We start from the raw sequence: 26,052 nt of genomic DNA, 5'->3' as shown, positions 1-26,052 counted from the left end.
CGAACAGGCCAGGACACTTCTTAAACAGTGCATAATAAATGCAGAAAACCAAATTGACTTAGAGACGACCCCAAACCTCCTCATACAGAAAGTCTAAGGTACATAGTGTCACCTGCTGCATATCTTATGCAGCTGGAGGTCCTTAACCACAGAAGAACTTTCACCCTGGCCCATTGCAGTGTACTCCCTTTGGCCATGTTAAATGGAAGATATAGGAAGATCCCCTTCCCAGAATGCTTGTGCCTCAGCAATGTTGGGCAAGTTAAAATTACCAAGTACATCCTCCTTCATTACCGTTTTAAAAAGAGACACCTGCAATACTTTCAGGTACTGCAATCCCAGCTGGGAAAAAGTGCCAAGGCACAGTGAGGAAGTAACTTGCCTAGGGAGCAAGAGGTTGCTGGTTTGAATCCCCACTGGAATGTTTCCCAGACTATGGGAAAGACCTATATTGGGCAGTAGTGATATAGGAAGATGCTGAAAGGCATCATCTCATACTGCACGGGAGGCAATGGTAACCCCCTCCTGTATTCTACCAAAAGAAAACCACATGGCTCATGGTTGCCAGGAGTCAACACCGACTTTATGGCACAACTTTACTCAGTACCAGTAAGCACCATCACAAAAAAAGCACTATCACTTTGGAGGGGGAAGTGAAGCAAAAAGGAAGTATGTGATGCAAGTCATGTTCACCCAAGGTGAGGCGCAGAGATTCCAGAATATAGGTGACATCATCCCCTCCTCTAGAGGTGTCTGAAGAAGAAAGAGCAGGTAGCCTAGGGGGAGAATGAGGGAGAGGGAGGGGGGGATTTTGGAAGGACCTGGAATGTATAATGCAGGCAGATTGCTAACAGTGTCTTTTTGGCTGTGGAGGCACCTCTCTGGGAACTTGTAATTTGTTGTTGATGTATGGGTGTGTGTGTCTGTTCTCAAGTCCACCTTATGCTCAACTTACATTTTTGTGTGTTTATTTATTTTTGGCATTTACAGTATATACCACTTTTCAGGTATACCTCCTGAAGTAGTTAAAATTATTTCGTTAATTAAACCAAATACTACAAAGATCTCATCAGCGTCAAGTAATTTATCCTTGAATGGGGACTGAAACCCAGGTTGTGCTGCACCCGGGACCTCTCATGACTTAGAGAAGCTAATTGGCCTTCTGTTATTGGCCAGTGGTTTGCCTAAAAAGAAATAGTCATCCAGCTTCATAAGCACAATTTCAGATCCATTACATCTAAAAAATATAAACAAATAAATTGGAAAAGGTGCACCCATGAGCAGTATTCAAGTAAGATTTTTGAGGCATGAAACCCCAGGCAGGGTGCTGATTTTGGGCAGAGAGGATGCCATAGTGTGTACAAGCTATTGTATTTCTAAGATCTTACAGGAGTACAAATCAGTTGTAAAAAACCTACAGTTATTTTAACATAATATAAAAGCCATAATTAGGAGTGTAGTTTAAATTTGCTCCATCTAAAATCTTTCAGCTCCATGCAGTCCAGAAATAATAAACATCTCAAAAGATGCTCTTTCTGTAATTAGTGTGCACTGGCATGCCAATAATGATGATGCAACATATACCGTCACTGTCAAAGGAGAAGCAGGAATGTGGCATTGCACAAGCTCTGGAAATTCGTGCACTATCCAGAATCTCCCATGTGGATCGTTATTCTCTATCAGCGTAGTAGCAAGTACAGAAGCAGGACACAGCTTGCCTAGTTACAGTGTCCCTTTAGAGACAGGTAAGTTACAACGGTTCAGAAATAGCATTTGCCATCTATGTATCACTCTCATTTTATAGAAGGGGAATGGAGTCAGAGTTGGGAACTTACCCAAGGTCAGCTTGAGAGTTCCTGATTAAGCTGATGTTTGAAGTCACCTGTACCTGAGCCTGTTACTTTCTGCTAGATCTCACAGGCTATCCAAAAGAGTTACCAGGGCAACAGAGAGGGAACCTGGGGGCCAAATGTAGTCTTGGGGCCCTCCTCCTTGACCACCCAAATGCTGTCAGATAATATGAAGTTATGGGCCCTCAGTCATGAGGGGCCATGGAACAGTTTGCACCTCTGCAGATTGGGAGCCAGTTCTCACAACACACAGCTAAAAGATATTGCCATGTGGGGGATCAGGCCAACTCACATCTCCTACTGCCACTCTAGTGAGCCTGTCCCTCGCCCAGGAACATTTGATAACTGTGCACTGAATACTACATTTGCAAAGATATCTACACAACAGAGCCCAATGAGAGTAGACCCAACTGTATCTTTGCATGAGTAAAACCTTCATGCACTAAGCTCTATGTACAAATCACAAACAGAAAGCAGCCCAGGGTATGGGAGGGGAGGGGAGGGAATGGTAAGGGACAATCTGACACTATTTCAATCCCCTTATATTAGATGTTAATATAGCTAAGAGAGAAGATTGTGCTGAAAAGTAAATAGAACATCTTTGTAAAAAATTGAGGCTGAAAGTTTTAAATGAGTACATTAATCAAAACATAGCCTTCATTGATTAATTGATGGATACCAGTTTCAACCAGTGCGCATCAGTGGTGCTCACTTGAAACTTGTGTGTTACCAATTACAGCATGAACATGAAAAATATAGAGAGTGTTTATCGTAATGATTGTTGGCATTTGTTTATTAAGCTATACTATCTTAAGTATATCTGATATACTATCTCAGTATATCAAAGGCACATATATAACATTTTGGTAATATGCAAAATTATGATTAACTGGTTAAAAAGCAAGTGATTTAAGAATGTGAGCTGCTCAATCAGCTGATTACCCTAAAAGATTTTTTTTAAATTGAACTAAGAATGGCAAGTATCCACTAAAATATTACCTTACCAAATGGATTAAGTCAGACCTTCACACTCATTTTGTTCCATATATAGGTTGAATAATATAAATATTATTCAACTTATATATGTTTAGAATAAGCAAGGTCAGCTCATCCACTTTATATTTGTAGATGGTCACCTAGAGAGACTCTGTGAAAGAGAATGTTGTATAATATAAGTGTGTGTTGGGAGAGGGACATACAGTAACAACAAAAACTGCCAATGCTTGAAAAGTCTGTACTGGGGGAAATAATTTCAAAAATTCACTTAAGATGTCAAGAATATCTGAAGTCTGACTATGTAAAAGCAAAATTTTCAATACTGCATTTTAAAAGCAAAAGTAATGACGTTATCAGGTACTAATCTTTTTCTTCTTTCTTTCAAGCTCCTTGCTGCCCAGCTGATCTTACAGTAACTCAAATAACACAGTCTGTAACAAACATCACCTGGTCTATTGGGACTGGTGCAAAGACATACATAGCAATTTTGGAATCACACAAAGGACAGGCCAGGTGTCACACACTACAAAACTATTGCCTCCTGGGATGTATTACATGTGGAATCAACTACACAGTGTCTGTGAGAGCAATCAGTGAAACGGGTTTAATATCAGATTGTATCATCAGAGGATTTCCTTCTAGTAAGTATATGGTAAATGCAGTTTAAATAAAGTAGATAATAAACAAGAGTCCTCAGAAATTCTTGGATTACAACTCTTATCATCCCTAGTGACAATGGCCAAAGAGCAATATCTGTCCATCATCATTATCTGGGGACCCAAGTTCGAGAAACCTTAACTTATACCCATTACCAACAGTTTAGTGGCCCACCTGAAAGGGCTTATAACTTTGAGTGACAGACCAGTTCTTCAGTTGGGTCATTTGCTCTGGAACAGTGATCTTCAGGTTGGGGCCACTTTGGCAAAAAAGCCTTCAATGTGAGAGCCATTGCCCACCACACTGACCTCCCTGCACTGCCCTGCCCAGTACTGGTGAATCCTTTTAAAAAGAAACAGAGCCCTGATGAGCCCCAGAACAATCTTGGAAGATGCACACTGAGTGCTTGGAAGCATTTTTCCAGCACTTTCCCCATAGAGCTCTATGGGGAAAATGCTGGAAAGAACTATGCTTTGAAGCAATGGAAGCATGGGGAAGAACTACACTTCTGAGCACACCATGCACACCTTCCAGGGTGATGTTGGGGCTTGAGAGGGCTCAGCGCCACTGAAGATTAGCAAAATGCAGTACCACACTGTGGGAATGGTTGCCTCCAGGCAGTAATGGGGTGCCTGTGCCAAGTATTCAACTTTGGCTGAAACTTCACAGACCTAACAAACAATTAGTCAAGGAGCCACATTTAGGGTCAGTGGGAGCTGCCACAGTCTCCTGAGCTTTGTAATATAGATTCAGAACACTGTTCTGGACAGTGGCCTAAATCCAGCCTAGTTTTGCGCTAGCATAATGCTGTAGCATTAGCACAAAGACAAAGTGAAATGTTGTTGCACAAAGAAAGGAATATCTGTTCCAAACTAGTTCTTGTGCTAACAGAGAATATTGACTAATTCAGCAATAAATTACAGAATGCACTGTACAACCTTGTATGTGTCCCAGAGAAGGTCTTATGGAGCACCGCAACTTCATGCAGCTCTGGAAACCTTTTAAGTGCACACAACTTCTCTTGTTGAGCTCATCCAACTCTAATCTGGAGTCAGCCACTGACCCCAAGAAATATTGAGGAACTGGCTGTTGAGTGCTGCTACCACAGTTGTACAAATTATTCAAGCTGTACAAATACTAGACACATACTGATGTGGCTAGTATTCACTCCCCTTGCCCCCCATTCATTTTGCTACTTTGGAGATAAACAGGTTGCTCATCTGTAACTTTTGCTCTTTTGGTGATCTGGTATCATTCACAATGTGGGCTTTGCACCTACCTGCTCAGTAGTCCCCATGGAAGGATTTCAAGCTCCTCAAAGCATTCTGAAGCTCAGACCTTTGAGTACAGAGCGCACTCAGTATCTTTAGTGGCAGAGCACTTCCCAACTCAGCTCCTGAATGACCACTGTTGGAAGATGGACCTCGCCGAGTTGTTAAGGTATGGAAGGTAAGTACATCTGAAGAGCGGGGAGGCCAGGTGGGTGTTGCGAATCTTACCAGATCACCAAAAGATCAAAAGTTACAGGTGAGCAACCTGTTTAACTTAGTGGTGATCCAGTATCCTTCACAACATGGGTGACTAGCGAGCTCTCCTTGGAAGGAGGTGGGGTTGAGAATACATATTTAAATAACTTTCTTTAGCAAAGCCCGCCCAAAGGAGGCCTCAGTTGCAGATCGCATGTCTAAGGCATAATGATTAACAAAAGGTAAGTTTGATGACCAGGTAGTGACTTTCCTTAGTTCAGAGAACCCAACGCCAGAGTGGTGGAGGTGGTCATGGCCCTAGTAGAATGGGCTTTAACACTGTCAGGACAGTTTATACCTTGCTGGTCTTAACAGGTGTGGATCAACTGGACCAGTCTTTTGCCGAGAAATAGGTTGTCCCTTGTTGGTTTCCTCAAAGGCAATGAAAAGGCTATTGGACTATCTGAAGCCTATGGTCCTATCCTGGTAAAAGAGAAGCACCTTACAAACCTGCAGGGAATGTAGGAAGCATCCAAAGGGCGAGACTGGGTCCTTAAATAACATAGGGAGAACAATGTCCTGGTTGATATGGAAGTCTGTGACCACCTTGGGTAGGAATGCAGGGTTGGTCCGCATGACCACCTTATAGTGGAGGGAGGTAGTAAAGAGAACATCAGCTCTTAAAGCAATCAGTTCACTAACTCTTCTAGCAGTGGTTATCATGATTAGGAAGACTGTCTTTAGGAAGAGTAGTTTAAGAGAGGCCATGGACAACAGCTTGAAGGGGTCATCAGTAAGGATGTTGGTTACGAGGTATAGACTGGTACAACTGTCTTTCAAAAAGGTGGGAAAAGATTGTTCAGACATTTTATAAATCTCTTTTGCAGTCAGGATGGGAGAACAATGTTTTAGAGTCCCACCCTGAGTGTATTGCAGAGAGGGCCGACATACAGACCCTAACAGACAAATAAAAAAGGACTGAATCCTTCAAGGAGGTCAAGTATAGTAGGATCTGATGTATGGAGGCCGTGGTTGGTTTGAAGTCTTTAGACTTTGCATAGTTGATAAAGGTTGATGACTTCAACCTTTGGAGGTTGATGGAGACAAGGATGGGGCATTCTATGCTGATTTGGCAGAATGTATGAACACTAGGAGCTTTGAAGTGCATCTGGTTGAGGCCACAAAATCATAGACTGGATCCTTAACTGCATGGACCAGGGATTTAAGCTTGAGGCCGAGGACTTTAGCCATATTGGCTACTTGGATGCAGTAGGATTTGGTCTCCTCCATTGGGGAGTTGTAAGGGTGGTTTGGCTCCTTATCCAGTGAAGGATTTGACGGGTTCTCAGTGTATGTAGATTTGTTACCTGATTCTGAGGAGGAAGTATAGTCATAATCAGAGAAAGGTCTTTGTGGCACTGGAGCAAGGCCTTCAGATCCCAGAGAAAGAGCAAGCAACTTGCCAAGGGAAACCGGGGACACTGGTTCAGCAGGTTGTGGTGTGGCTGGTTTGAGCATGCAGTAATGGTACAGGAGGTGGGTCCAGCAGGCACTTGAATTAAGTGTCTGCAACAGGCTGGGGCACAGGATTTTGAGGTATGACTGACGACTCGAGTTGGGATAGTTTTCAAACTCTGAATTTTGGGTCTGTAGGGATGGCAGGGGCATGAAGGTAAGATCCTTGAACTTCCTTATCCTTCTTGCATAGCCTGGGTCCAAAGCCCCAGGGGAGCTCCAGTAACCAAAGCAGTTGTGATAAGGTGATGCAGGCAATGAGGAGTGGTGCCTTTTCTTCCATGGTTGGATAGAAAGACGAGGTGGTGAGCAATGAGGGGTTATCCTTGCTGGAAATGTTGATGGGGTGTTTGCGATCTCCATCGAACTGGATCTGTTATCTTTGTTGATGCTGAGGCCATGGTGCGAAAAATCTTTAAAGGTGCACACCGGTGGTCTTGATACTGGAGAGGTCAGGACAGAGTCAGTGTCTTAGAAGAGAAATTATTACCTTAACAATGGTGTCAGTGGAAAAGTATAGCTGAAGACTGGTGTTGAGAAAGCACTCTTGGGCTGAGAGACACTGGAGATCGGTTGGGTCACCAACACCAGAGAGCATTAGAGACACTGTGGTTGATGTTAGCGTCATAGGCACCACTGGCTGAGAAGGTGAGTCTATAAAGCCTTTTCGACAATCTCGAGAGAAGACAACTAATGCAAGTGAATCGCCTGGACAACCTATGGGGATGGTGTCCGTAAGGCAGTCAATGTCAATGATCAACCATGAGGCCGTGTTGAGGGCAACAAATGGCCCAATACCATACTGGAATCTGAGGTCAAGGGTCATGTCGGCATCAGCACTGAAGACCCAGATTTTTACCAAGTTGGTTGCATTGGCATCGTCAATCCAATTTTGCAATGTTTGGGATGAGAGGAGGGTTCCTCTTCCCAATGTTTTCACTTCTTATGATGTTTTCATCTTTCGACACATCACGAGGATTTTGGAAAGTGGACTATATGGTCATTGTAGAAGACGTCGACGGAGCCAAGCCCGGCTTTGACATGGACAATGTTGACAGAGCCAACGATGTTAGTGAATACGGCATAGGTGTCGATGGTCAAACGGCCTGTTCGTAGATAGTGGCTCAAATATAACTCTCTACAGATCTCCTTGCAAAAATATATAACTTATCCCTACAATCAGGCTCTGTACCAGAGGACTGGAAAGTAGCAAATGTAACACCGATTTTCAAAAAAGGAGAGAAATATAACTCTCTACTTCTTTGTGTCACAGCATGGAGAAAGATAAGCAAACCTTACAGGCACCTATGTTATGGTCTCCCCGCAGGCAGAATAGACATTGGTTGTGTTTGTCCGAAGAGGGGAGGGCCCCAAAACAAGTAGAGTAACGTTTAAAGGTCTTTTTTGAGTCCATTAGCTGCCAAAGTTAAGTGGTAAGGTAGAGAATAGTCAGACAGTCCAAAGTCAGATAAAACGAGTAAGTAAACCCTAATTTTCTTTTCAGAAACCAAACACAAGGAGCAAGAATGAGGGAACTGTCCACAGTGGCTAGTCAGGACAGAGTCAGCGTCTTGGAAGAGTCACTCTGCCACAAGGATAACAAATGTGCCCTACGTACAAAGCGTGGAGCTTCACAGCACTTTGATGAGCTTGAAATCCTTCTACGGGTACTATTGCACAGGTGCAAAGCCATTGTGAAGGTTACCAGATCTCCACTAAGATCATATGGATACATAGCAACTTCAGAACATACCCCCAGCTGCTTGCAAACAGCTATAAAAGGCTATCTAAATGCTGGTTGTAGGCCTTGATAAGATTTATATTTTATATAGCTAATGCTTTATGGGACACCATATATACTAAGCTGTCTGAAAACTTATTTCACCAAAATTGGCTAGGATATCTGGTAATTATTTGTCTCCAGAAGAAAGAACAAACTATTCAGAAAGCTATCTTGTTTCTTTTCTCTCTCTTAGGTGCCTGCTGCCCATCTGGAGTTAAATTATATAGACTGGGTAACAATGGCATACGAATATACTGGCGGGCTTCTGACAGGTCAATAAATTATTGTACAGATCTCTATGGCTCAAAGGGAAATTTCACTTGTACACCTAATGCAGCTCTGAATTACTGTGATGTCACCGAGATACCCTGTGGGGATGTCTATACTGTTGTCGTGTCACCTGTAACTGATAAAGGAACAAAACTTACATTTTGTCCTAAGAAAATCTATTCAGGTAAGGACAGTTTGGGTTCTGCAACAGCAGTGTAAAGTGAAGTTGGGGCATGGGGGAGGATAGTGGAAGAGATGTGAAAATAATTTTCTATCCTACTAATAACTCTGTGGTCACCAGGAGTCGACACCGACTTGATGGCACACTTTACATTTAAGGTCAAGTAAACTATTAAGACTGTTAGGTGGAAGTTACTTGAAATCAGCCTCCACTCACAAAGAATATGGAAATAGTTGCTCATCTTTATCGCACATTAGCAATGCAATATTGATATTTATAAAAATGCAATTGTTGCAGTTCTATCTATTTAGAATCACTTATTGACTGATCCCACTATTTACTGCTGCTGATCTAGCCTTTTTCCAAATGTTAAATATTTACATCTGCAAATTTGTGAATGGCTAAAAGCTCAATTTCAATATATAAAAACAGTTTACAACCGTTTCTTTTAATAAACCAAATATATTATTCTCGGAATAGTTATTTTGTAAAATTCTCATTTGAAAGCACTACTATTGAATAATTATACTATAAATCTCTGAAATCTTAATGTTTTTAGCTTTTAATAGTGATCTTATTTTGTTCTTAATTTTTCAGTGACTTGTTCTGGAAGTTCAGTAGGAATGGGTAAGCAAATGTATTGTGGTTGCAACTTCTAATATTTTGGATTTATTTTGTTTATGATTACATTAAAATATGTTTAGATATTTATGATTTGAATATTTAAAATCTTTTAAGAGATTTTATGGTAATGCTTTCTGTAAACTTCATTATGATCAAGAATAATTAGTCTATAATCTAAAACCCAATTCAACATAAAGTACTATATGCAGGAAATGTCCAATACAGAGATTCTCAGCTTTTACATTTCTAACTCCTGAGAGGTAGACCAGGACTTGAAAGATCATAGATTCCTAGTTACTTGGCCTCACAGATACTTAATGCAGGCATCAAGGATCTGAACTATATATTCACACTTGTATAGCTTATACAAAAATCGAAGCCTCAATTGAAATGGACAATTAGCGTCTAAAAGATGGCCAAAAGTAACAAATGAAGCCACATGCTATAGCAAAGAGGTGAGATAAGAGAAAGAGCAACGAAAAAGGTCATCTACCCTAAGAGAGATTTACTCTCAGCCTCAAAGACAAAAATGGGTTAATGCTGAGTTTGAATTAAAATCCATTCATTGAATATTCACAAAAAGTAGTGTGTACTAGTTAAAACCTTCAATTCTTAACCAGAACCCCAGAATTTATCTTTAAAACCAGGACCTCTACATAGCAAAATTTTAGGACTTTTTTTCTTAGATCTTCACATACCACTACTTCACACACATCCAGGATAAGGCTGGTGGGAGTGCTTGGCTTTCAGAATGGTGTGAGTTGTAGCCCTTCTCAAGTCACAAACTAAAATGTTGGAAACAGGAAGGAGAATCACAAGGCCTGGGAACTAGGAAACACCATCATATCCACATGGGCGCAAAATGAGGAAGAGTAAATTGTCTTGCTCACCCAGTTGGCCTAAATTACTAGTTTAATTTTAATTTTTGCAGTGATTTACAGAGGAAAGAGAAGTGCAGAACATCACCAAGTGCTACAAGAAAAAGCAGACTGAAACAAGCAAGTAAGAATGTCAGAGCATTATTTCAGTCAACATTGTTTGGACTGGAGTCTAATGTAATCATTAAAACTTTTCGTCATGTGGCTTCTGCACCACTGTGTTCACTCTGGTTAGTTTCTCTGTCATATGACTGCTGAAGCAGTCAAAGCAGTGACTTGTCATTGCAGCTAAAATATGATCCTATTCCTAGCCAATTAAATAGTCTTTTCTTTTTGTCTGTTATTATTAGGTCCCCATGCTTGTACTGGTTACTACAGTATCCACTAGTCAGTTCATGGTGCCTTATACATTTCTACCATGTTCTAATAATCAGGATATTTTGTCAACTGAGCATGCATATAAAATTCCTTCAATATTTCTCCCCACTCAGTGATTATGAGATTTTTATACGACAGCAATGTCAGCTTTCAAGACAAAGCTTCTGGAAAGTAGTAAAATGAAAGGGGACCACCACTTAGCCATACTATATGATAAAAAAACAGATCTTACTGTTTTCACAACACTGATTATCAAAGAGTTTGATAACCACTAATGAATTGAAAGGGCAAAGTGTGAAAATACAGTTTTTAAAATCTGTACCTCATTCGTAAAACCCTTAAGTGACTTAGGAAATTGGCCTGTCAAATATTTCTGCCACTATTCCATTCACATGCTAGGAAGTCTATTCTTTAGGTGTTGAATTTGTGTTTCTAATGCTTACAAGTCAGAGAAGCCCAAAATTACTTTGTAGCTGGTAATGAACAATTGGGGAAAGCCACAAATAAATTAATCCAGTCTTTATTCCAGAGATTTTATATTTCTTATACAGGTCACTAGAACACATCTACCAAACAGAAATGCACTGTTGTGATATGATTTCTCTTTCAATACTGCATTTGGACATTATCTCACAAGTAATCAGTGTCCCAAAAGTTTAGCTACTGTTCCCGTTGCTGGAGAGAAATTCTTCCGCTCAAGCAATGATCACAAATCTTTGTTTTTAAAAAATGCATAAAAAAAGAACACTATGAAGATACTTTACTTTAAATGAGTCTTTCCTTTATTAAAAAAATTATTTGGAAGCTTGAAACTGAAGTTTGCTGCTTGACCTTATTTCACTTTCCTGCCTCCCTCCTTTAATTTCATTCACCTTTGTTTCCATAGGGGTTGCTTCATGAATGAGGGTGGTGGTATCAATTTCTTTTAACAAAAAAATCCTACAGATATTGTATTCAAAGAATCTTTACATGAACAATAAAAGCTAGCCAGAAGGTCTATGTGGATTATGGTACATAGGCTTATCAATTTTAACAGTGTCCCTGTGAGGTAGCATTGACTACTACATAAACTTCAGCAAAACCTACATCCCTGCCTTGAAAACTGCTACCTCCTTGAATAGCCTACTCTAAATGTAATGCTTTCTTGAGTCTCACAAATAAAACATATTTTAAATGTTTTCTCAAGACGAGGTACAAATGGACACAAGAGTTCTAAAACTGCAACCTTCATGGATGTTGAATGGACATAAATATTTTTGATATAATACACGTTCAAGACCCATCCTTAAAAGCTTCTGCCATACTATTATGCAAAGCACAGCCATGCTAATTCAAAAGGTAGAAACCATAATTCCACATCTATAAAACAAAGTAGAATTAGTGGCAGTTTTATTGCCGTATACAAATTTAACCAACATGGCAAACCATGCCAAAGGGATTAGAACAGTTTCAGGACTTATGTACAGATTGTACATTTGAACAATAAAAAAAATACACGAACAGATTTGCATCATGAATAACTAAACAAATGGGCTGGAATAGTCAACGCATTTAACAGGATTACAAAGGCACTTCCCTACTCAAAATAGGAAATGACAATCTGCAGCCTAGAGGGAGGTTGAAGAAGAGTGCTCATCAACTACTGCACAATCTCAACTTTTAAGAAAAAATAAGCAAAATTTCAAACATTTATAGGATTCAATGTGATCCACTTCTGCACATTCATACAGTCTCATCTTTGTTTTTAGATTGTTTCTCTTGATTCTCTCGTTCTGTACTTTGGCTCCTCCGACGATCATGTTTGTCTGAGTGGTCCTTATCACTGTGGTCATGTTTATGGGAACGTTCTTTGCTTTTACTACGTTTTCGTGATCGCTCTTTGCTGGGACTAAGGTCTCGTTTTCGAGACTTTTCAGCACTATCATTTCTTCCTCTGCTTCTGCTCCTACTCCGCTTATTTGATTTCTCTTTACTTTCACCTTTGTGTTTACTTGACTTTTCTTTGCTTCTACTTCTACTGTGCTTGCCAGCATTCCTACTCACACTTCTACTCCTATGCTTCCGATCCCTACTTCGACTCCTGCTATGCCTCCGCTCTTTCTTGGAATCTCTTTTCTCATCTCTATGCTTCCTTTCATCTTTTTCATCTTTGTGCCTCCTCTCATCTATTTCACTTTTATTCTTCCTTTCTTTTGATTTTTCTCTAGAACGATCTCTCTCCCTAGAGCGCTCTCTTTCATTACCTTTCTCTTTGTCATACTCACGCTCCTTCCTCCTATTTCGTTCATTTTCTTTCTCCCTTTCCCTCTCTCTGTCTTTTCTGTCTCCTTTGCGATCACGACTTCGACTTCTGTGCCTCTCCCGGCTTCTACTTCGCCTTCTTTCCAATACTCGATCAGTACTCCGGGATCTTCTCCTCTCCCTCTCTCTCTCCTTAGCTTCACGTTCTAGTCTTTGTCGTTCCCTCTCCCTCTCCAGTTCTCTATCAAAACTAGATGATCCACGACCTTCCCGATGACGACTTCTGCTCCTTGATCTTCTGGGTGATCTCCTGGGACTCAAGGACCTCCTTGGAGACCTACATGAAAAGAAATGCTTAAGAAATTAAGTGCTTCCAACAAGGGGTTCAGCAAAAAAACTTCTGTAATTGCCTTATTTTACCATTCCATGTTACTTGTATCTGCCGCACTTTCAAAAAGTACTCTAATATATCTTAGATTTGGTAGATCATGGTCTACTGATAGACCACCTAGCATCCACTGATTGCTGGGATTCTTACAAAAGATGTTGGAATAAGTGAGCCTTGGTCTGATCCAACAAAGCACTTAAGCAAAAAAAGTGTATACTAAAGATCACTTAACACAAATTAGTTATGCCTTAGTTGTCAAGTGTTCTTGAGTATTTATTTATTTATTTGAAACATTTAATATACCACCCACTCTGAAGACTCTGGGCGGTGTACAAAAACATGCAAAGCAAGACAGCATTAAAATTACATTCTAAATTAAGAGCTAAAGTTACTAACAAAAATGAAAAAACCAAATCGGTAAACTACAGGGCAAGAGCCTGGCAAAAAAGAAAAGTCTTCAATAGAGATTTAAAAATCAATAAGGAAGGAGCTAAACGAATCTGAAGGGGAAGGGAGTTCCAGAGAAGTGGGGCAGCAACCGAAAAGGTTGCTGCCCTCTTGCTGTATAAAATTAACACAATAATGTACAATGGAGATCCCAGTAAAACAAAAATAGACCATCCAGGACTGAAGTCAACCTATTCCTGATAAAGCTTAAGAGTGTGCACCAGCAAGTTCCAGTTAAGTCTCACTCCTGCTATGAACATACTAGATGAACTAAACAAGCCATTCTCTTTCAGCCCACCTGCTCCACAGGAATACTACCCACCTTTACAGAGCTATTCTAAGGATTATTAAGATAATATACATGAAGTGCTTGGAACACTCCAAAGTACTATGTAAGTGCTGATATTCATTTTGAAAAACCATGTTGCCAGAGGAAAATAGTTACATACATTATTTTGATTAGCTGAATGAATAGCAGAAAATTTAAATTAAGCAACTATTTTGTAAAGTTAATTTATAACCTTGAACGTCTACGCTCTGCATGTCTGTCTACTTCTTCTACTCCCTCTTTGCCATCCTTCTTGATTTTTCTGGGTCTGGCTTTAATTTGTTGATCAATGTTCTTCTGGACCGGTACTGGAATTCTTGGAAATAACGTAGAAAACCATTCAAGCTTAGTAAGAAAGGAGCGCAGCATCTCTCCAATGGTCATGACGCAGCCACCACCTGCTTTCACATCAAGGTCCTTCAAAAACAAACACAAAACAGAACACATATTCCAATTGTGAGAAGCCATCTAAAATTTGCTCTAAAACAAAAGCTAATATACTGATCGCCATCTTTCAAATATGATGGCTTAGCTGTTTTTTTGTTGGTAAATAAGTTGCCTCAGGACTTCAACTCCTGTATTGTTCAATTGGTCATTTATGTTACAGGCTGGGAGTTTGGTCTAATACATATTCATACAGGTGCATATCCACCCTGTAGTCAGATAGTAAAGGGTCCATTTTCTCAATATATTAGTGTGAAATCCCCTTACACAGTTGATTTGTATGTTACCGTCTTGTATCTTTGCCACAATATAGAATATAATTTGTTCTAAATTAATATCTCATTTTTAAAAGATTGGTCAACTCAACACTGTGGACTAACCATATTTAGGACTACTTCATTTCCTATCTAAAAATGATTAGAAAAAGCTGTAGTATAAAATGGACCCTACCTAAATTGGAAGCAATAGCAAACCAACTGCCATGAAGCAGTGAGGTTTCTAATTTAGAGTTATGCAAAAAAATAAATAAAGGAACAAATAATTGGAAACGCATAATCCATGATGACCATTGTCTCGGAAAAGGGTCATTACCGCATGAAGGCCTTCTTGCTATGCCCTCTCACAGCTCAGGACATGTTAGTCAGCTATTGTCAGGCCCAAACCTATAGTGCAAGCACACAAGGAAAGTGAGATTTGTTATCTAAAACAGGAAGAGAAAATCTAAATGTAAAACTGCTTGCACTCACACACATTTAAGTGTTCAGATATACAGTATTTCCAAATAAAACCGTTGCACAGAGATCTAAAGAAAAAAACACCACATTAGCTTAAATATAATACCTGAAAGGTACATACAAAAAAAAAAAGTATCAATGAAGTAGTCAAAGCATTAATGACATTTAGTTGGATACGTACAACAGGCACTAACTCCACATCTTCCAGTAGTGGCAAACTGGGGGACAGGGTGGAACTATAACATGTGGAAGTGATATCCATGTCTTAAGAACATAAGAACAGCCCTGCTGGATCAGGCCCAAGGCCTAGCTAGTCCAGCATCCTATTTTACACAGTAGCTCACCAGATGCCTCTGAGAAGTCCACAGGCAAGAGGCAAAAGGCGAGGGCATGCCCTCTCTCTTGCTGTTGTCCCCTGAAACTGATATTTAGAGGCATCTTGCCTCTGAGGCTGGAAGTGGACTATAGCCATCTGACTAGTAGCCACTGATAGACCTGTCCTCCATGAATTTGTCTAAGCCCCTTATGAATTTGTCTTACTAAATATTTAATTAGTTATATGGATGACACAGGACAAAAGTGGTCATGAACCACTTTTGTTCTCCGCCCAAAGAACAAATTGTTACAGGGCGGCTAACAAAGTTTTTAAAAATATTATTATTATTATTATGAACCAGCTTGTGGAAAGCAGCCAAGAATGTCGTTCTTATTGCCATATGGAGAGACAAAATGTATGCTAATATATCATTCATTAGAACAAAAAATGCAGGCATACAGACTCCATCTAACCTGAAAAAAGGGTCAAATACTTTAAGACAGAGATTAAATGACTGTGTGACCTGATTCCATAATGCACTCCCCAACTTTTTACAGTATCTAAATGTTTCGTGTGACAGCAGCTAGTAAAAGGCATTGCAACTTATTACTATGAAGCTACAATAGTTGCTTCAAGAACAAGGATTCAGTACTTCTAAAATGAAAAAACACAATCAAAATACAGAGTGTAATCTAAGAAAGCAGTTTGACATTTGGTATGAATGCTTCCAAGAAGACAATTCAACTTAAAAATAGTGCATGTGTGCTGGTGGAGAAAGTTACTCTTTCAGCAAATCTCATGTGCACCCCCAAACTACTTTTGAAAAGCTAGGAGGCTGAAAACCAAGTTCAGTAGGCGATTCCTCCAACAGAAAATTTTGAATAGCAACTCCACTGGGAGTGCAAAAGATGTGGGTCACATTGCAATCAAAGGCTTTATATTCTCTTGGTTGCTAACTACCCCAATCACTTTCCCTTCTTTAAAATACTTACAATTTACTTGCACTTAAAAATACACTTCTACCTGATTCTGCTGGTTTCATACTTTATTGTCAAAAAGCAGGAATGATATTTCTTCAAGATGTAGGCATCATCTGAGGACACATTCCTTTTTACCAAAGCACTTAGGCTGCTAATATGTTGGGAGTGAATGTAACCTGTTTTTAAGAAAAGTGTTTCTTAATCCCACCTTCTCAAAACTACAACAATTTACCTCACAGTTTTAGTAGATTTTGGCAAGAAAAAGAAAAAAAGAAAATAAATTATTACCCTTGTTGACATACCTCCTCATCATCAAGAAAGGATTCAAACCAGTCCCATAAATCTGTTGGAGGCTGTGTGTACCTTAAAGTACAAAGAAACTGGGTAAATTTAATAACAGTTTCAGAGCACAAAATTAGTTGGCAGTTAAATACATTGCTACTTACCTAATATACATGAATCCAAGGGCCCTAATATATGGGGAGTCTGTATGAGTTATTAGTCCCATCACTTGCTTACGGGTAAGCTTCAGGGTAAATAACTTGTACAGCAGGCAAAAGGCTGTAGACACTATACCTCCAGTACCAACACCACGTACCTTTAGAAATAGGAGGAAAAGAAATGCAATTAATTTAATACCTGAGAATAATATTGACTCATTTTTAACTTTGCTTTTGTACATCTTTTCTTGCATATGCAGGCTCAAAACTTTAGAAAGAGGAATTGATCCAGTTACATGTAATTTAGCAGTGGGTGGCTGTGCTAGTATTTTCAGCATCTGAAAAGCCCCATATAGAAATTGGGTCTGCAATCAGAGGGTGTGAAAAGGAGACTGAATTTAGTCTTCCCGTCGTCTGAAGGAGTAGCAGCACGGTTGCCAACAGTTCAATTGAGGTTGTGCATGTGTGCACATGTATAGGACACAAAGAGCACCTGTTTCTGAATATGGTTCCTCTCACTACAAGGGATAAAGACTTTCACACACATATGGCTCCAGTCAAATTTGGGTACTATCATTTAAAGCACACAAGTCTTACATGGAAACAAATCTAACAGATTTTTCTAGGGCTGTCTACTGATTATTATTCATTAATCATATTAGGCTTGTGCCCGAAACGTTTCGGAGGCCATTGTAAAGGCCTCCGAAACGTTTCGGGTGTAGGGGCTGTTTCGGCGCCGGCGGGGGTAGAGCTTTAAGGGCGGGGGAGAGTGTACTCACCCCCCCCCGCGTTTCCCCCGCTGGCGCTCTCCAAATTTAAAGCCCCTCGGGGCGGCAGCGTTCCTCCCTGCCGCCCCGTTCCCCCCGTAGGCCAGAAGTGGCGCATGCGTGCTCGCGACTTCCGGCCAATGGGGGGAACGGGGCGGCAGGGAGGAACGCTGCCGCCCCGAGGGGCTTTAAATTTGGAGAGCTGGCGGGGGAAACGCAGTGGGGGTGTGAGTACACTCTCCCCGCCCTTAAAGCTGTACCCCCACCGTGCCGAAGATTTTCTGTGCACATCCCTAAATCATATACACTTTAACAGCCTGTTTATTACTGTGCCTTTTTGAGGTATAAGAACTTACAATTTAATAAATAAAAGCTCCCATTCAATATTAAAAAGATTATCTTCAATATTTTCTTAAGCATTTAATAAAAGTAATGTAATAAATATTATCAATCACCTCCCTCTTCCCACTATAATAAAAATATGCCCGCACCCATTAATCAGCTAAGGTGTTAGTGGTCTGATAAATGGACTAAACCTCAGATGTTTCACATGTTCACTGTTGCACTTGGCAAATGTTTATATAGAACTCCAAAAATTCAGAAGGCACGTACTTCTACTTACCCCTCCGCACATCCCTGTCTGGCCTGCTGTTTTTCTGCTCCCTTTCTCCCAAGGCTCAACATGTGTAACCTGCAAACAGAAAAGCAAGTAAGCAAACCCAGCATTTAGGTTTCAATTTAGTTGCTTCTTCTGAATCTATTTGAATGAAGAACTATATTCATCTGAATGAAGCAGCGTCATACAATGTACATTTTAATTTAAAAAGCAGTTGTGCTACCCATGGAAATGAAAAATGGTACTGTAATCTTAATCAAGGGCATTGATGACAAAACAGGGAATCTACTAACTTACAGAATTTACTGCCACAAGATGTGATGGGCACTGGTTTATACGGCCTTAAAACAGAGTTTGACGAATCCCAGGCACCAGGGAGTCATAACACCTAGAAATTTATCCACAGCACGCACACTAGGATATTCAAAGGTAGAGTTATTTAATAAAACTTTTATTTGCCCCTGGCAACCCTGATTCTGTTCTAAGTATGTTACCTGTAACGGGGTTAAAGAGAATCCCATTTACCCTCCACAGTATCTGTCATTAAGTCCAGTAATTTTGTCAAGTGTCCATTGTTTCGCTCCCAAACTCTTGGGCTTGCCCCTAGAGTCAAAGAAAATTTGTCAAGGCCTGCTTTAAAGGAGACTAGACAAATTCATGGAGGATAGCTAACTGCTGCCTCAAGGGTCAGAAGCAGAATGTCCTGAAGTATCAATTGCTGGGGGAGGGTTGCTGATTTTAGTGTCAGCTGGGGCGGCACAGTGGGGAAGCAGCTTGCCTAGAGTGAAGGAGGCTGCTAGTTCAAATCCCCGCCGGTGTGCTTCCCAGACTGTGCCTAGTAAATACATTTGTAGTCACCTATATTGGGCAGCAGCGATATAGGGAGGTGCTGAAAGGCATCATCTCATACTGTGCGGGAGGAAGCACTAGTAAAGCACTCCTGTATTGTACCAAGAAAATCACATCCAATGTGATCACTAGGAGTTGACACCGACTTGACAGCACAATGTAGTGTGAGAAGGGGCATCTTTATTCTTCAAGTCAACCATCTTGCTTGGTAGTGTTCTTGTTTGTGTCTCAGAATGCATACAATTGCTGCCCTTGTTTTAACCAGACAGAGAAATACAATGCAAAACGCATGTGGAATTCACGAACAAAAAATGTTATTTCTCTTTGAGAAAGGCTCCATTTAGTTGCTTAATTATTATAAGCAACCACCAGTAACTCTTTTTTAGGAGATGTCCAAGTTACAAAATGGAAGATTTTGATTTAATGCAGCTCCCCTGTTCAATTGAAATAAAAAATCTTAATGAAGGAGCAGATACTGGCTTGTGAGGAGCTTTCCTGAAGCTCCAAGTAAGACTTTGGTGTTTGTGACAGCTCATGGTGGAATGGCAAATAGTCAAAGCCCCAAGTACTGCGGATGAATCCCAGTCGGCTAAATAATCATGGCAGGTGAGCGCTGTGCCCTCTAACAGGGATTCCCAGATGTTGTTCACTACAACTGCCAGCATCCCCACTGCAGTTCCCTTTGCCCGGGGATTCTGGGAGTTGTAGTCAACAACATCTGGGAATCCCTGTTAGAGGGAACACTGCAGGTAAGGTGTATTGCTTTCCTTCTCAAATTATTTGCTGGAATTTTCAATGAATGGTTTACAGATGCATTTCAAAGATAAAACACATCCCATATGCTTAGCTGTCTTTTTATAGGTTTTGTCACTTAAGCAAAAAGACTAAGAGGAGGTTCAGATTCCTGATCTTCCAAAACAGGATTTGAAAGACTGGGAATGTGCTGCAGGCTTGTGGGTTCCCTCTTCCCCTTGTGCACTCCAATTCTTTTCCAAACTAAACTGAGAAGTCAGGGGCACAGAGTATCCAAACTCACAAACAATAATTTGAACACATCATAGTTGGTTTGCATATTAAAGCTGGAAACCATGGTTTTGATCAAACCAGGAAGTCAGGGAGCAAATGAGAGAGCACGAGGAGGGGGAAATCAGGCCTGGAGACAAGATGGCCAAACCATGGTTTGCTGTATGCTTGAACCAAACAACTCTACAATTCCATACATATTTACATGGGAATAAGTCCTAATGTAATCAGTGACACTTTCTTCTAAGAAAACATGATTGCACTGCACATCACACATAAATCTTCTAAAGTAGGCTTTGACAGTTCCAGGCACCAGCTGGCTATGGTATCAGGAAACTTAAGTGTGGTACCTGAGCCACATGATGGACACATCCAACCAGGAGGATAAGGGAGCAAGCAAAGCAGGGCAGGTTGCCCCCTGTCCTCCTGCAACCGGAAAAAGGAGGGAGCAATCTTTCACTTTTAGGGATGTGCACAAACCTGTTCGGAGGCCCTTTTATGGGCCTCCGAACAGGTTCAAATGCTGGGCAGTTCGAACGTGTGTGTGTGTGTGTGTAACTTTAAGGGCGGAGGAGGGTGCACTTACCACACACACACACCCGGGTTTCCCTCGCTGGCGCTCACTTAAAAACCGGTTCAGCAGGGCGACACCATACCTCCCTGCTGCCCCGTCCTCTCCTTGGACCGGAAGCAGCATGTGCGTGCGCAAGCACGCACATGCTACTTCTGGTCTGAGGAGAGGACAGAGCGGCCCACCAGACCAGTTTTTAAGTGAGCACCAGCAGGGGAAACATGGTGGGGGTAAGTGCACCCTCCCTCACCCTTAAAGTTATCTCCTCCACCTTTGAACCGGCCCCCACCGGTTCGATGCACATCCCTACTCGCTTGCCTGCTCCCTCCTCCTGGTTGCATCCATCCATAACGTGAGGGAGGAGTGAGCATGCAAAGCAGAGAGAGCATTACTTGGGGTGAGTCCTCCACCCTCCATGGACCAGAAAGCAGCCTGGCTTCTAAATTTTTGGGCTGGTCCCTAGAGCTGAAGAATATTTGTTGAGGCTTGCTGTAAAAGTCAAAAGGCATATTTTCTACATGCATGAATAAAAACATTTTTTCCTCACAAAAATAAGTTATTTGATGGACTTCTCCAAATCATGTTTTAATCAAAGCAGGAACTTAACATACCTTATCTGAAGAAAACAATCAGGTTAAGGCAGCATTTGGGGAAGTGGATCAACTTCAAATTATACCATGCAAGCCTTAAAGTTAAAAACAATTGCCAGCCAAAAATGGATCATACTAACATGTTTGTTTTAATCAGCTGTAAAAATAATGACACATCTTGACCACTGAGCAATCAGCAGGTGGAAAAAGCTAACAAATGAACTGAAATGGTATTTGATGGTTGAAGAAATAAGGTAAAACTTATTTTCAAGTAATGAAAATGAATTCACTTGGATTCCACACCAATGCTATTTGAAAATGGAGTCAAGGCTTTGTAAGATTAGAGGTGAGTTCAACATATCCAACTGGTAAGCCATCTTCAGTGTGTTCTTTTCTAAAAACTTCATCAATTTGCAGAAGTTTCCTTTACACTAGGGTGCAATTTTTGCCTATTTCACCTTCCCTCTGAGAATTGGGTGGAGGCTCTCAAGAGCAGATGGGGATGCTGAATGGAGAAGGAGAAAAAGGAAAAAAACTGCCCCTTCTTTTGTGAATGGAAGAAGCTCTTTGGATAAAAGCCAATATGTTAGTTCCATTCTTCAGGCTCATACCCAATTGTTCTAACCTATTATATTAATTCTCTTAGCCAGTGTGTGTCCTCCTGGATTTGGTGGCGGAACTCTCCTGAGTGTTCCGCATTGGGCGAGAGTTGGGGCAAAGAAAAAATGGCGGCTGCCGGGACAACCTGGCCAGGCCAGGCCGTCCCAGGTAAGTGGGGGGAGGTGGTGGCGGCAGCTGCAGCAGCAAAGCCTGACCTGTCCACAGGAGGCAGCAGCAGGGCAGCCGTCCCTGGTAAGGGGGCGGCGGAAGTGGCAAATCCCAGCCTGCCCGTGGGAGGTGGTGGCGGGACGGCCGTCCTGGCAGTACCAGGCAAAGGGGAGGCAGCGGCGGCAGTGGTGGCGAAGCCCGGCCTGGCCGCTGGGGGCAGGAGGCAGCATGCCAGGCTGGTGAGACAAGAAAGCGGCGGGGAAGCAGCAGAGAGACTACAAAGGGGGTGAGTGGGAAAGAGAGAGTGGAGAGTGGGGCAGGAGGGAGGGGGCAAGAGAGTGGGGCAGGAGGGAGGGGGGGAACAGCCAGCCCCAGATAGCGCACAGATGCTCTGTGCGGGCAGGCTAGTATAAAGAAAATTACTTTGAAGTGTTCAAAGTCAGAACTGGTTAGAATATATTTTTAATTTTTAAAAAACATTTATATCCTGCTCTTCTTTGAAGGAGCCCAGAGCAGTGTACATGGTTGTTCTTATCCTCACAACAACCCTGTAACGGGCTCTCGATCATCTCCTAGGTTGCAGAATTTCAATTTGCTTCATAACAGAGGGCATGCCAGTTGGCCATCCTAAAAATGATCAAAGGCCAGTCACATGTGCCAAACTACAATGCCTCAACTCACAGGATCAGGATATTTGCACCTCTGTTTTAACTGAGATAGAATTATCTTGAAAGTCTGAATGTTTAAACCATGAGCAGTAATAAAGATAAGCACAAGCCTGTTCCATTGCGTAGTTATAAGAAGTGTGATGTATAGGTGTCATACTGGTAATTAATGTATTTATCTTGTATAATTACACAACGAAATATCAAGTAGGTGTGCATCCTTCTGAAAAATTATTCCATATGGTTTTTGATCAACTCAGCTGGACAGTCTTCCCAGTGAAACACGTGTCATAAAATGTGCCTCGTGGACCCCACCTGCTAAGCCCGGCAAATAGACGAGAACGGAAAAGTTCTCACACAATGAAATTGGGTTTGGAGTCAAGCGTAAAACTTTTAAGATCCCTCGCATAGAAAAGCAGCCACTTCGTACCACCACACCGGTCTCGCTGGCCAGCATGGAGAGAAATTCAGTTAAGGCCTAGTAGGGCCTGTGGGTTTCGCGATCGAAAGAAGAGCGGAGTATTTTACGTTTAAGAGGTATGTGTCTCTGGATGTGCTGGTGTAGCACCTACTTCCCCAGGCTTCTATATTGGAAGGGGAGAGTCGGCCCGTGCCGTCGGCCCACAGGCCGGATATGACCCCGATTGGACGTGGGGTGAGGGTGGGAGAAATTAAGGCGGGTGGGCCACGAGTCCCCGGGATTTCATCCTGTCCTACCGAGAGGCAAAGCCCCGCGGGCCGCTTCTTATTCCTCCCCCCAACCCGCTCCCTCGCCGCCTGCCCACCTTGAAGTAGATCTCGTCGACCACCTCGTGGTAGGTCTTGAGCTCGTAGAGTTGCACCTTGAAGTACGGGGAGGAGAGGATGTTGGTGAGGATCATGGGGTTCAGGTTCATGGTCTTCTCGTTCCCCCAGAGGGGCAGGACATTGCCCTGCTTGCCCGAGGCCGCCGGCTTGGGACCCGCGCTCAGCGGCAGCGGGGGCGACAGGACGGCTCCGGCCTGCGGCGCCTGCGGCTGAGCCCCGGGGTGGTGCTGCTGCTGCGGCGACTGCTGTTGTGGCGGCGGCTGCTGGTGGTGGTGGCAGTTCCCGGCGCCCACGACGGGGCAGTTGTTGGCCATGGCGGCGGAGACTGGTTCGCTTGCGCCGAAGGAGCGGGCAAGCAGCAGGCCGGGAACAAGGCGGGGAGAGGCGCTCCAGGTTGCGCCCAGCCGAGCTCCGCCAACCGCCGACAAGATGGCGGCCTGCACGGAAATGACGGAAAGGCCTTCCGCCACTGAGGCCACCAATCGCAGCGTGCGGGGCCTTCGGTGGAGGCTGCGCTGCGCGTCGCCGAGGCTAAAGGTCCGGAGGGAGAGCCGCCCCCTTTGCGGAGGCGAGGCTGGAGGAGGATGCCCGTGGGCGAGCTGAGGAGAAGGAGAGAGCCCGTTCCTCCATGCCCAGCGGGCCCCCCGCGCACACGCCGCCGATCGAGGGGGACGCCCCTTGGCCCGCGCGGGACGCTTTTGTTATCAAGCAGCGGAGGAAGGGAACCTGCTCCTTAGGAAAAGGAAATACCGCCCAGGCGGCAGCCTTCGCTTTGCCCTTTCCAAAAGCGCCTCATTTCCTGTCTCGAAAGACGCGATCCCGTTGCACCTTAACCAAGATTAATGGATGCCATGTGGCATAGACTCCTGGGCCATCGCGGTGTGTGCGGGTGGCTCCTGTTCCAATCCCACGCAGTCATTAAGCTCACGGAGCAACCTGGGGTCAATCCTGTCTGAGTCCAAGTGGCTGCATTCAGTTCTTGAGACAGTCAAATGAGATTGAACAACTATGTATGCTATCCCGAGTTCTTTGGGGTAATGGTGGAATGTCATCAGTTGAATAATTAACAATCCACAGAAGTTTATGGCACAATAAATCGCGTGATAAAGTCTATCGCTAGCCTCCTCATACTGAGACAAGTAGGGGAATGTAGGGGGAAATTAATTTTTGAAAGATAAATTGGGGAAGGGTTGGGAAGCCAGATGCTGCTGATTTTTACAGGCAGGACTGATGACGCTTATGACTGTCCTGTAGTTTGTTCCCAGCATTCAGATGTATACTGCCTCTAGTCTGAATATGAAGGTTCGGTCTGTCTACTGATAGACCCACTCCCTCACAATTTTTAGCCTACTTTCCTTAAGCAAAGTAAGCTTATGAGCTCAACCAGGCCAGCTCTTTGTGTGTCTGTGCCTGTCCCCGTCCCCGTCCCCCCATCAACTTCACAGTGCCTGGACCCCTAGGGACCAAATTTATTACAGTTGTAGTGACACTTAGGGACATTCCAGCTGTGTACTTGGTGATGATGTCATCCACCCCAAGATGGTGGATCCATGACCATTTGAGCTGCAAGCGGGCTGACCTGTGAACTGCCTAACTGATTTGGACCAAATTTGGTACAGTTGTAGGAACACATAGGGGCATCTCAGTGGTGTAGGGACATCTCAGTGGCATAGTTTGTGATGCTGTCATCCACCCCAGTTCAAGATTGTGGATGCGTAAACGTTTGAGGCAAAAGTGGGCTAACTTGTGAAGATAGTGATTACCAATTTAAGATTATCGTGAAAAGAAAGTAGGCAGATTAGTTCTTACCACAACTTCTTGTTTCTAATTCTTTTAGTCCTTTCTTTCCAGCTTAGAGCAAGGATTAGAGAAAGTTCAAGGATTGTGCCCATGACTGAAGAGTGAAGCTCAGCTGTGGGGAAAATCCCCACCTCATCTCTACTAGACTTGCTATTTTTGTGCTTTTAAGCATCTGTCTCTCCTTACGTGTCTTTTACTTGCTCTAAAGGGATTTTTCATTTCCTGGTCAGGCTGACACAGAAGTAATAATAATATATTACTCATAATATAATTATAATTATTATAAGTACTAATAGGAATCAATAATTCCTGCTGTCTGTTAGCATGGAAAATGGGAAAGCCTGTCCTAGATCTAAAAGCCATTCCCTCTGGCAGACTCCTCCTGAAAGATAATGATTGGTTAAAGATCAGGGGTAAGTGGAAAGGACACTCTCTGCCCAGTGGTGAAGGGTAAGTTATAAGAGCAGGTGGGCTGAAAGAGGTGCTCTGTATGTGTGCTCATTTTCTCCTGGTCTCGGCTGTATGTTCTGTCTGGAGCTGCTACAAGCTGGAGATAGCCTAGGAACCATGTGATTAATGCCAGGGATGTGCACAGAACTGGTTTGGCCAGTGCGGTTTGAATCCGGATTGGATTCAAACTGACCCAGTCTGGTTCTGGGTTCAGCCAAATCGGTTCCGGT

The 26,052-nt window shown here is 42.5% G+C and overlaps 2 protein-coding genes across 2 annotated transcripts in view; one reads left to right on the top strand and one right to left on the bottom strand.

Annotated features, from left to right (window-relative positions):
* FNDC7 (fibronectin type III domain containing 7) overlaps positions 1 to 10,833 on the top strand; it is a 32,983-nt gene extending 22,150 nt beyond the window's left edge. Inside the window, exons 10-14 of the mRNA XM_053250345.1 lie at positions 1,491 to 1,745; positions 3,233 to 3,487; positions 8,461 to 8,721; positions 9,316 to 9,345; positions 10,274 to 10,833. Of these exons, the coding sequence (XP_053106320.1) occupies positions 1,491 to 1,745; positions 3,233 to 3,487; positions 8,461 to 8,721; positions 9,316 to 9,345; positions 10,274 to 10,335 (863 nt within the window). The 3' untranslated portion in view covers positions 10,336 to 10,833. The remainder of the gene's footprint in view (positions 1 to 1,490; positions 1,746 to 3,232; positions 3,488 to 8,460; positions 8,722 to 9,315; positions 9,346 to 10,273) is intronic.
* Positions 10,834 to 11,102: 269 nt separating this feature from the next.
* PRPF38B (pre-mRNA processing factor 38B) lies at positions 11,103 to 24,481 on the bottom strand. Its single transcript, XM_053250356.1, has 6 exons — positions 23,551 to 24,481; positions 18,306 to 18,374; positions 16,923 to 17,074; positions 16,779 to 16,839; positions 14,196 to 14,419; positions 11,103 to 13,176 (listed from the first exon to the last, which is right to left on the bottom strand). Exons 1-6 carry the CDS (start codon positions 23,884 to 23,886, stop codon positions 12,321 to 12,323), a joined length of 1,698 nt encoding a protein of 565 aa, XP_053106331.1. The 5' UTR covers positions 23,887 to 24,481; the 3' UTR covers positions 11,103 to 12,320.
* Positions 24,482 to 26,052: the final 1,571 nt, after the last annotated feature.

The sequence above is a fragment of the Hemicordylus capensis genome, chromosome 4, assembly GCF_027244095.1.
Source record: "Hemicordylus capensis ecotype Gifberg chromosome 4, rHemCap1.1.pri, whole genome shotgun sequence".
NCBI lineage: Eukaryota > Metazoa > Chordata > Lepidosauria > Squamata > Cordylidae > Hemicordylus > Hemicordylus capensis.
This window is presented reverse-complemented; position numbering and strand designations above follow the sequence as displayed.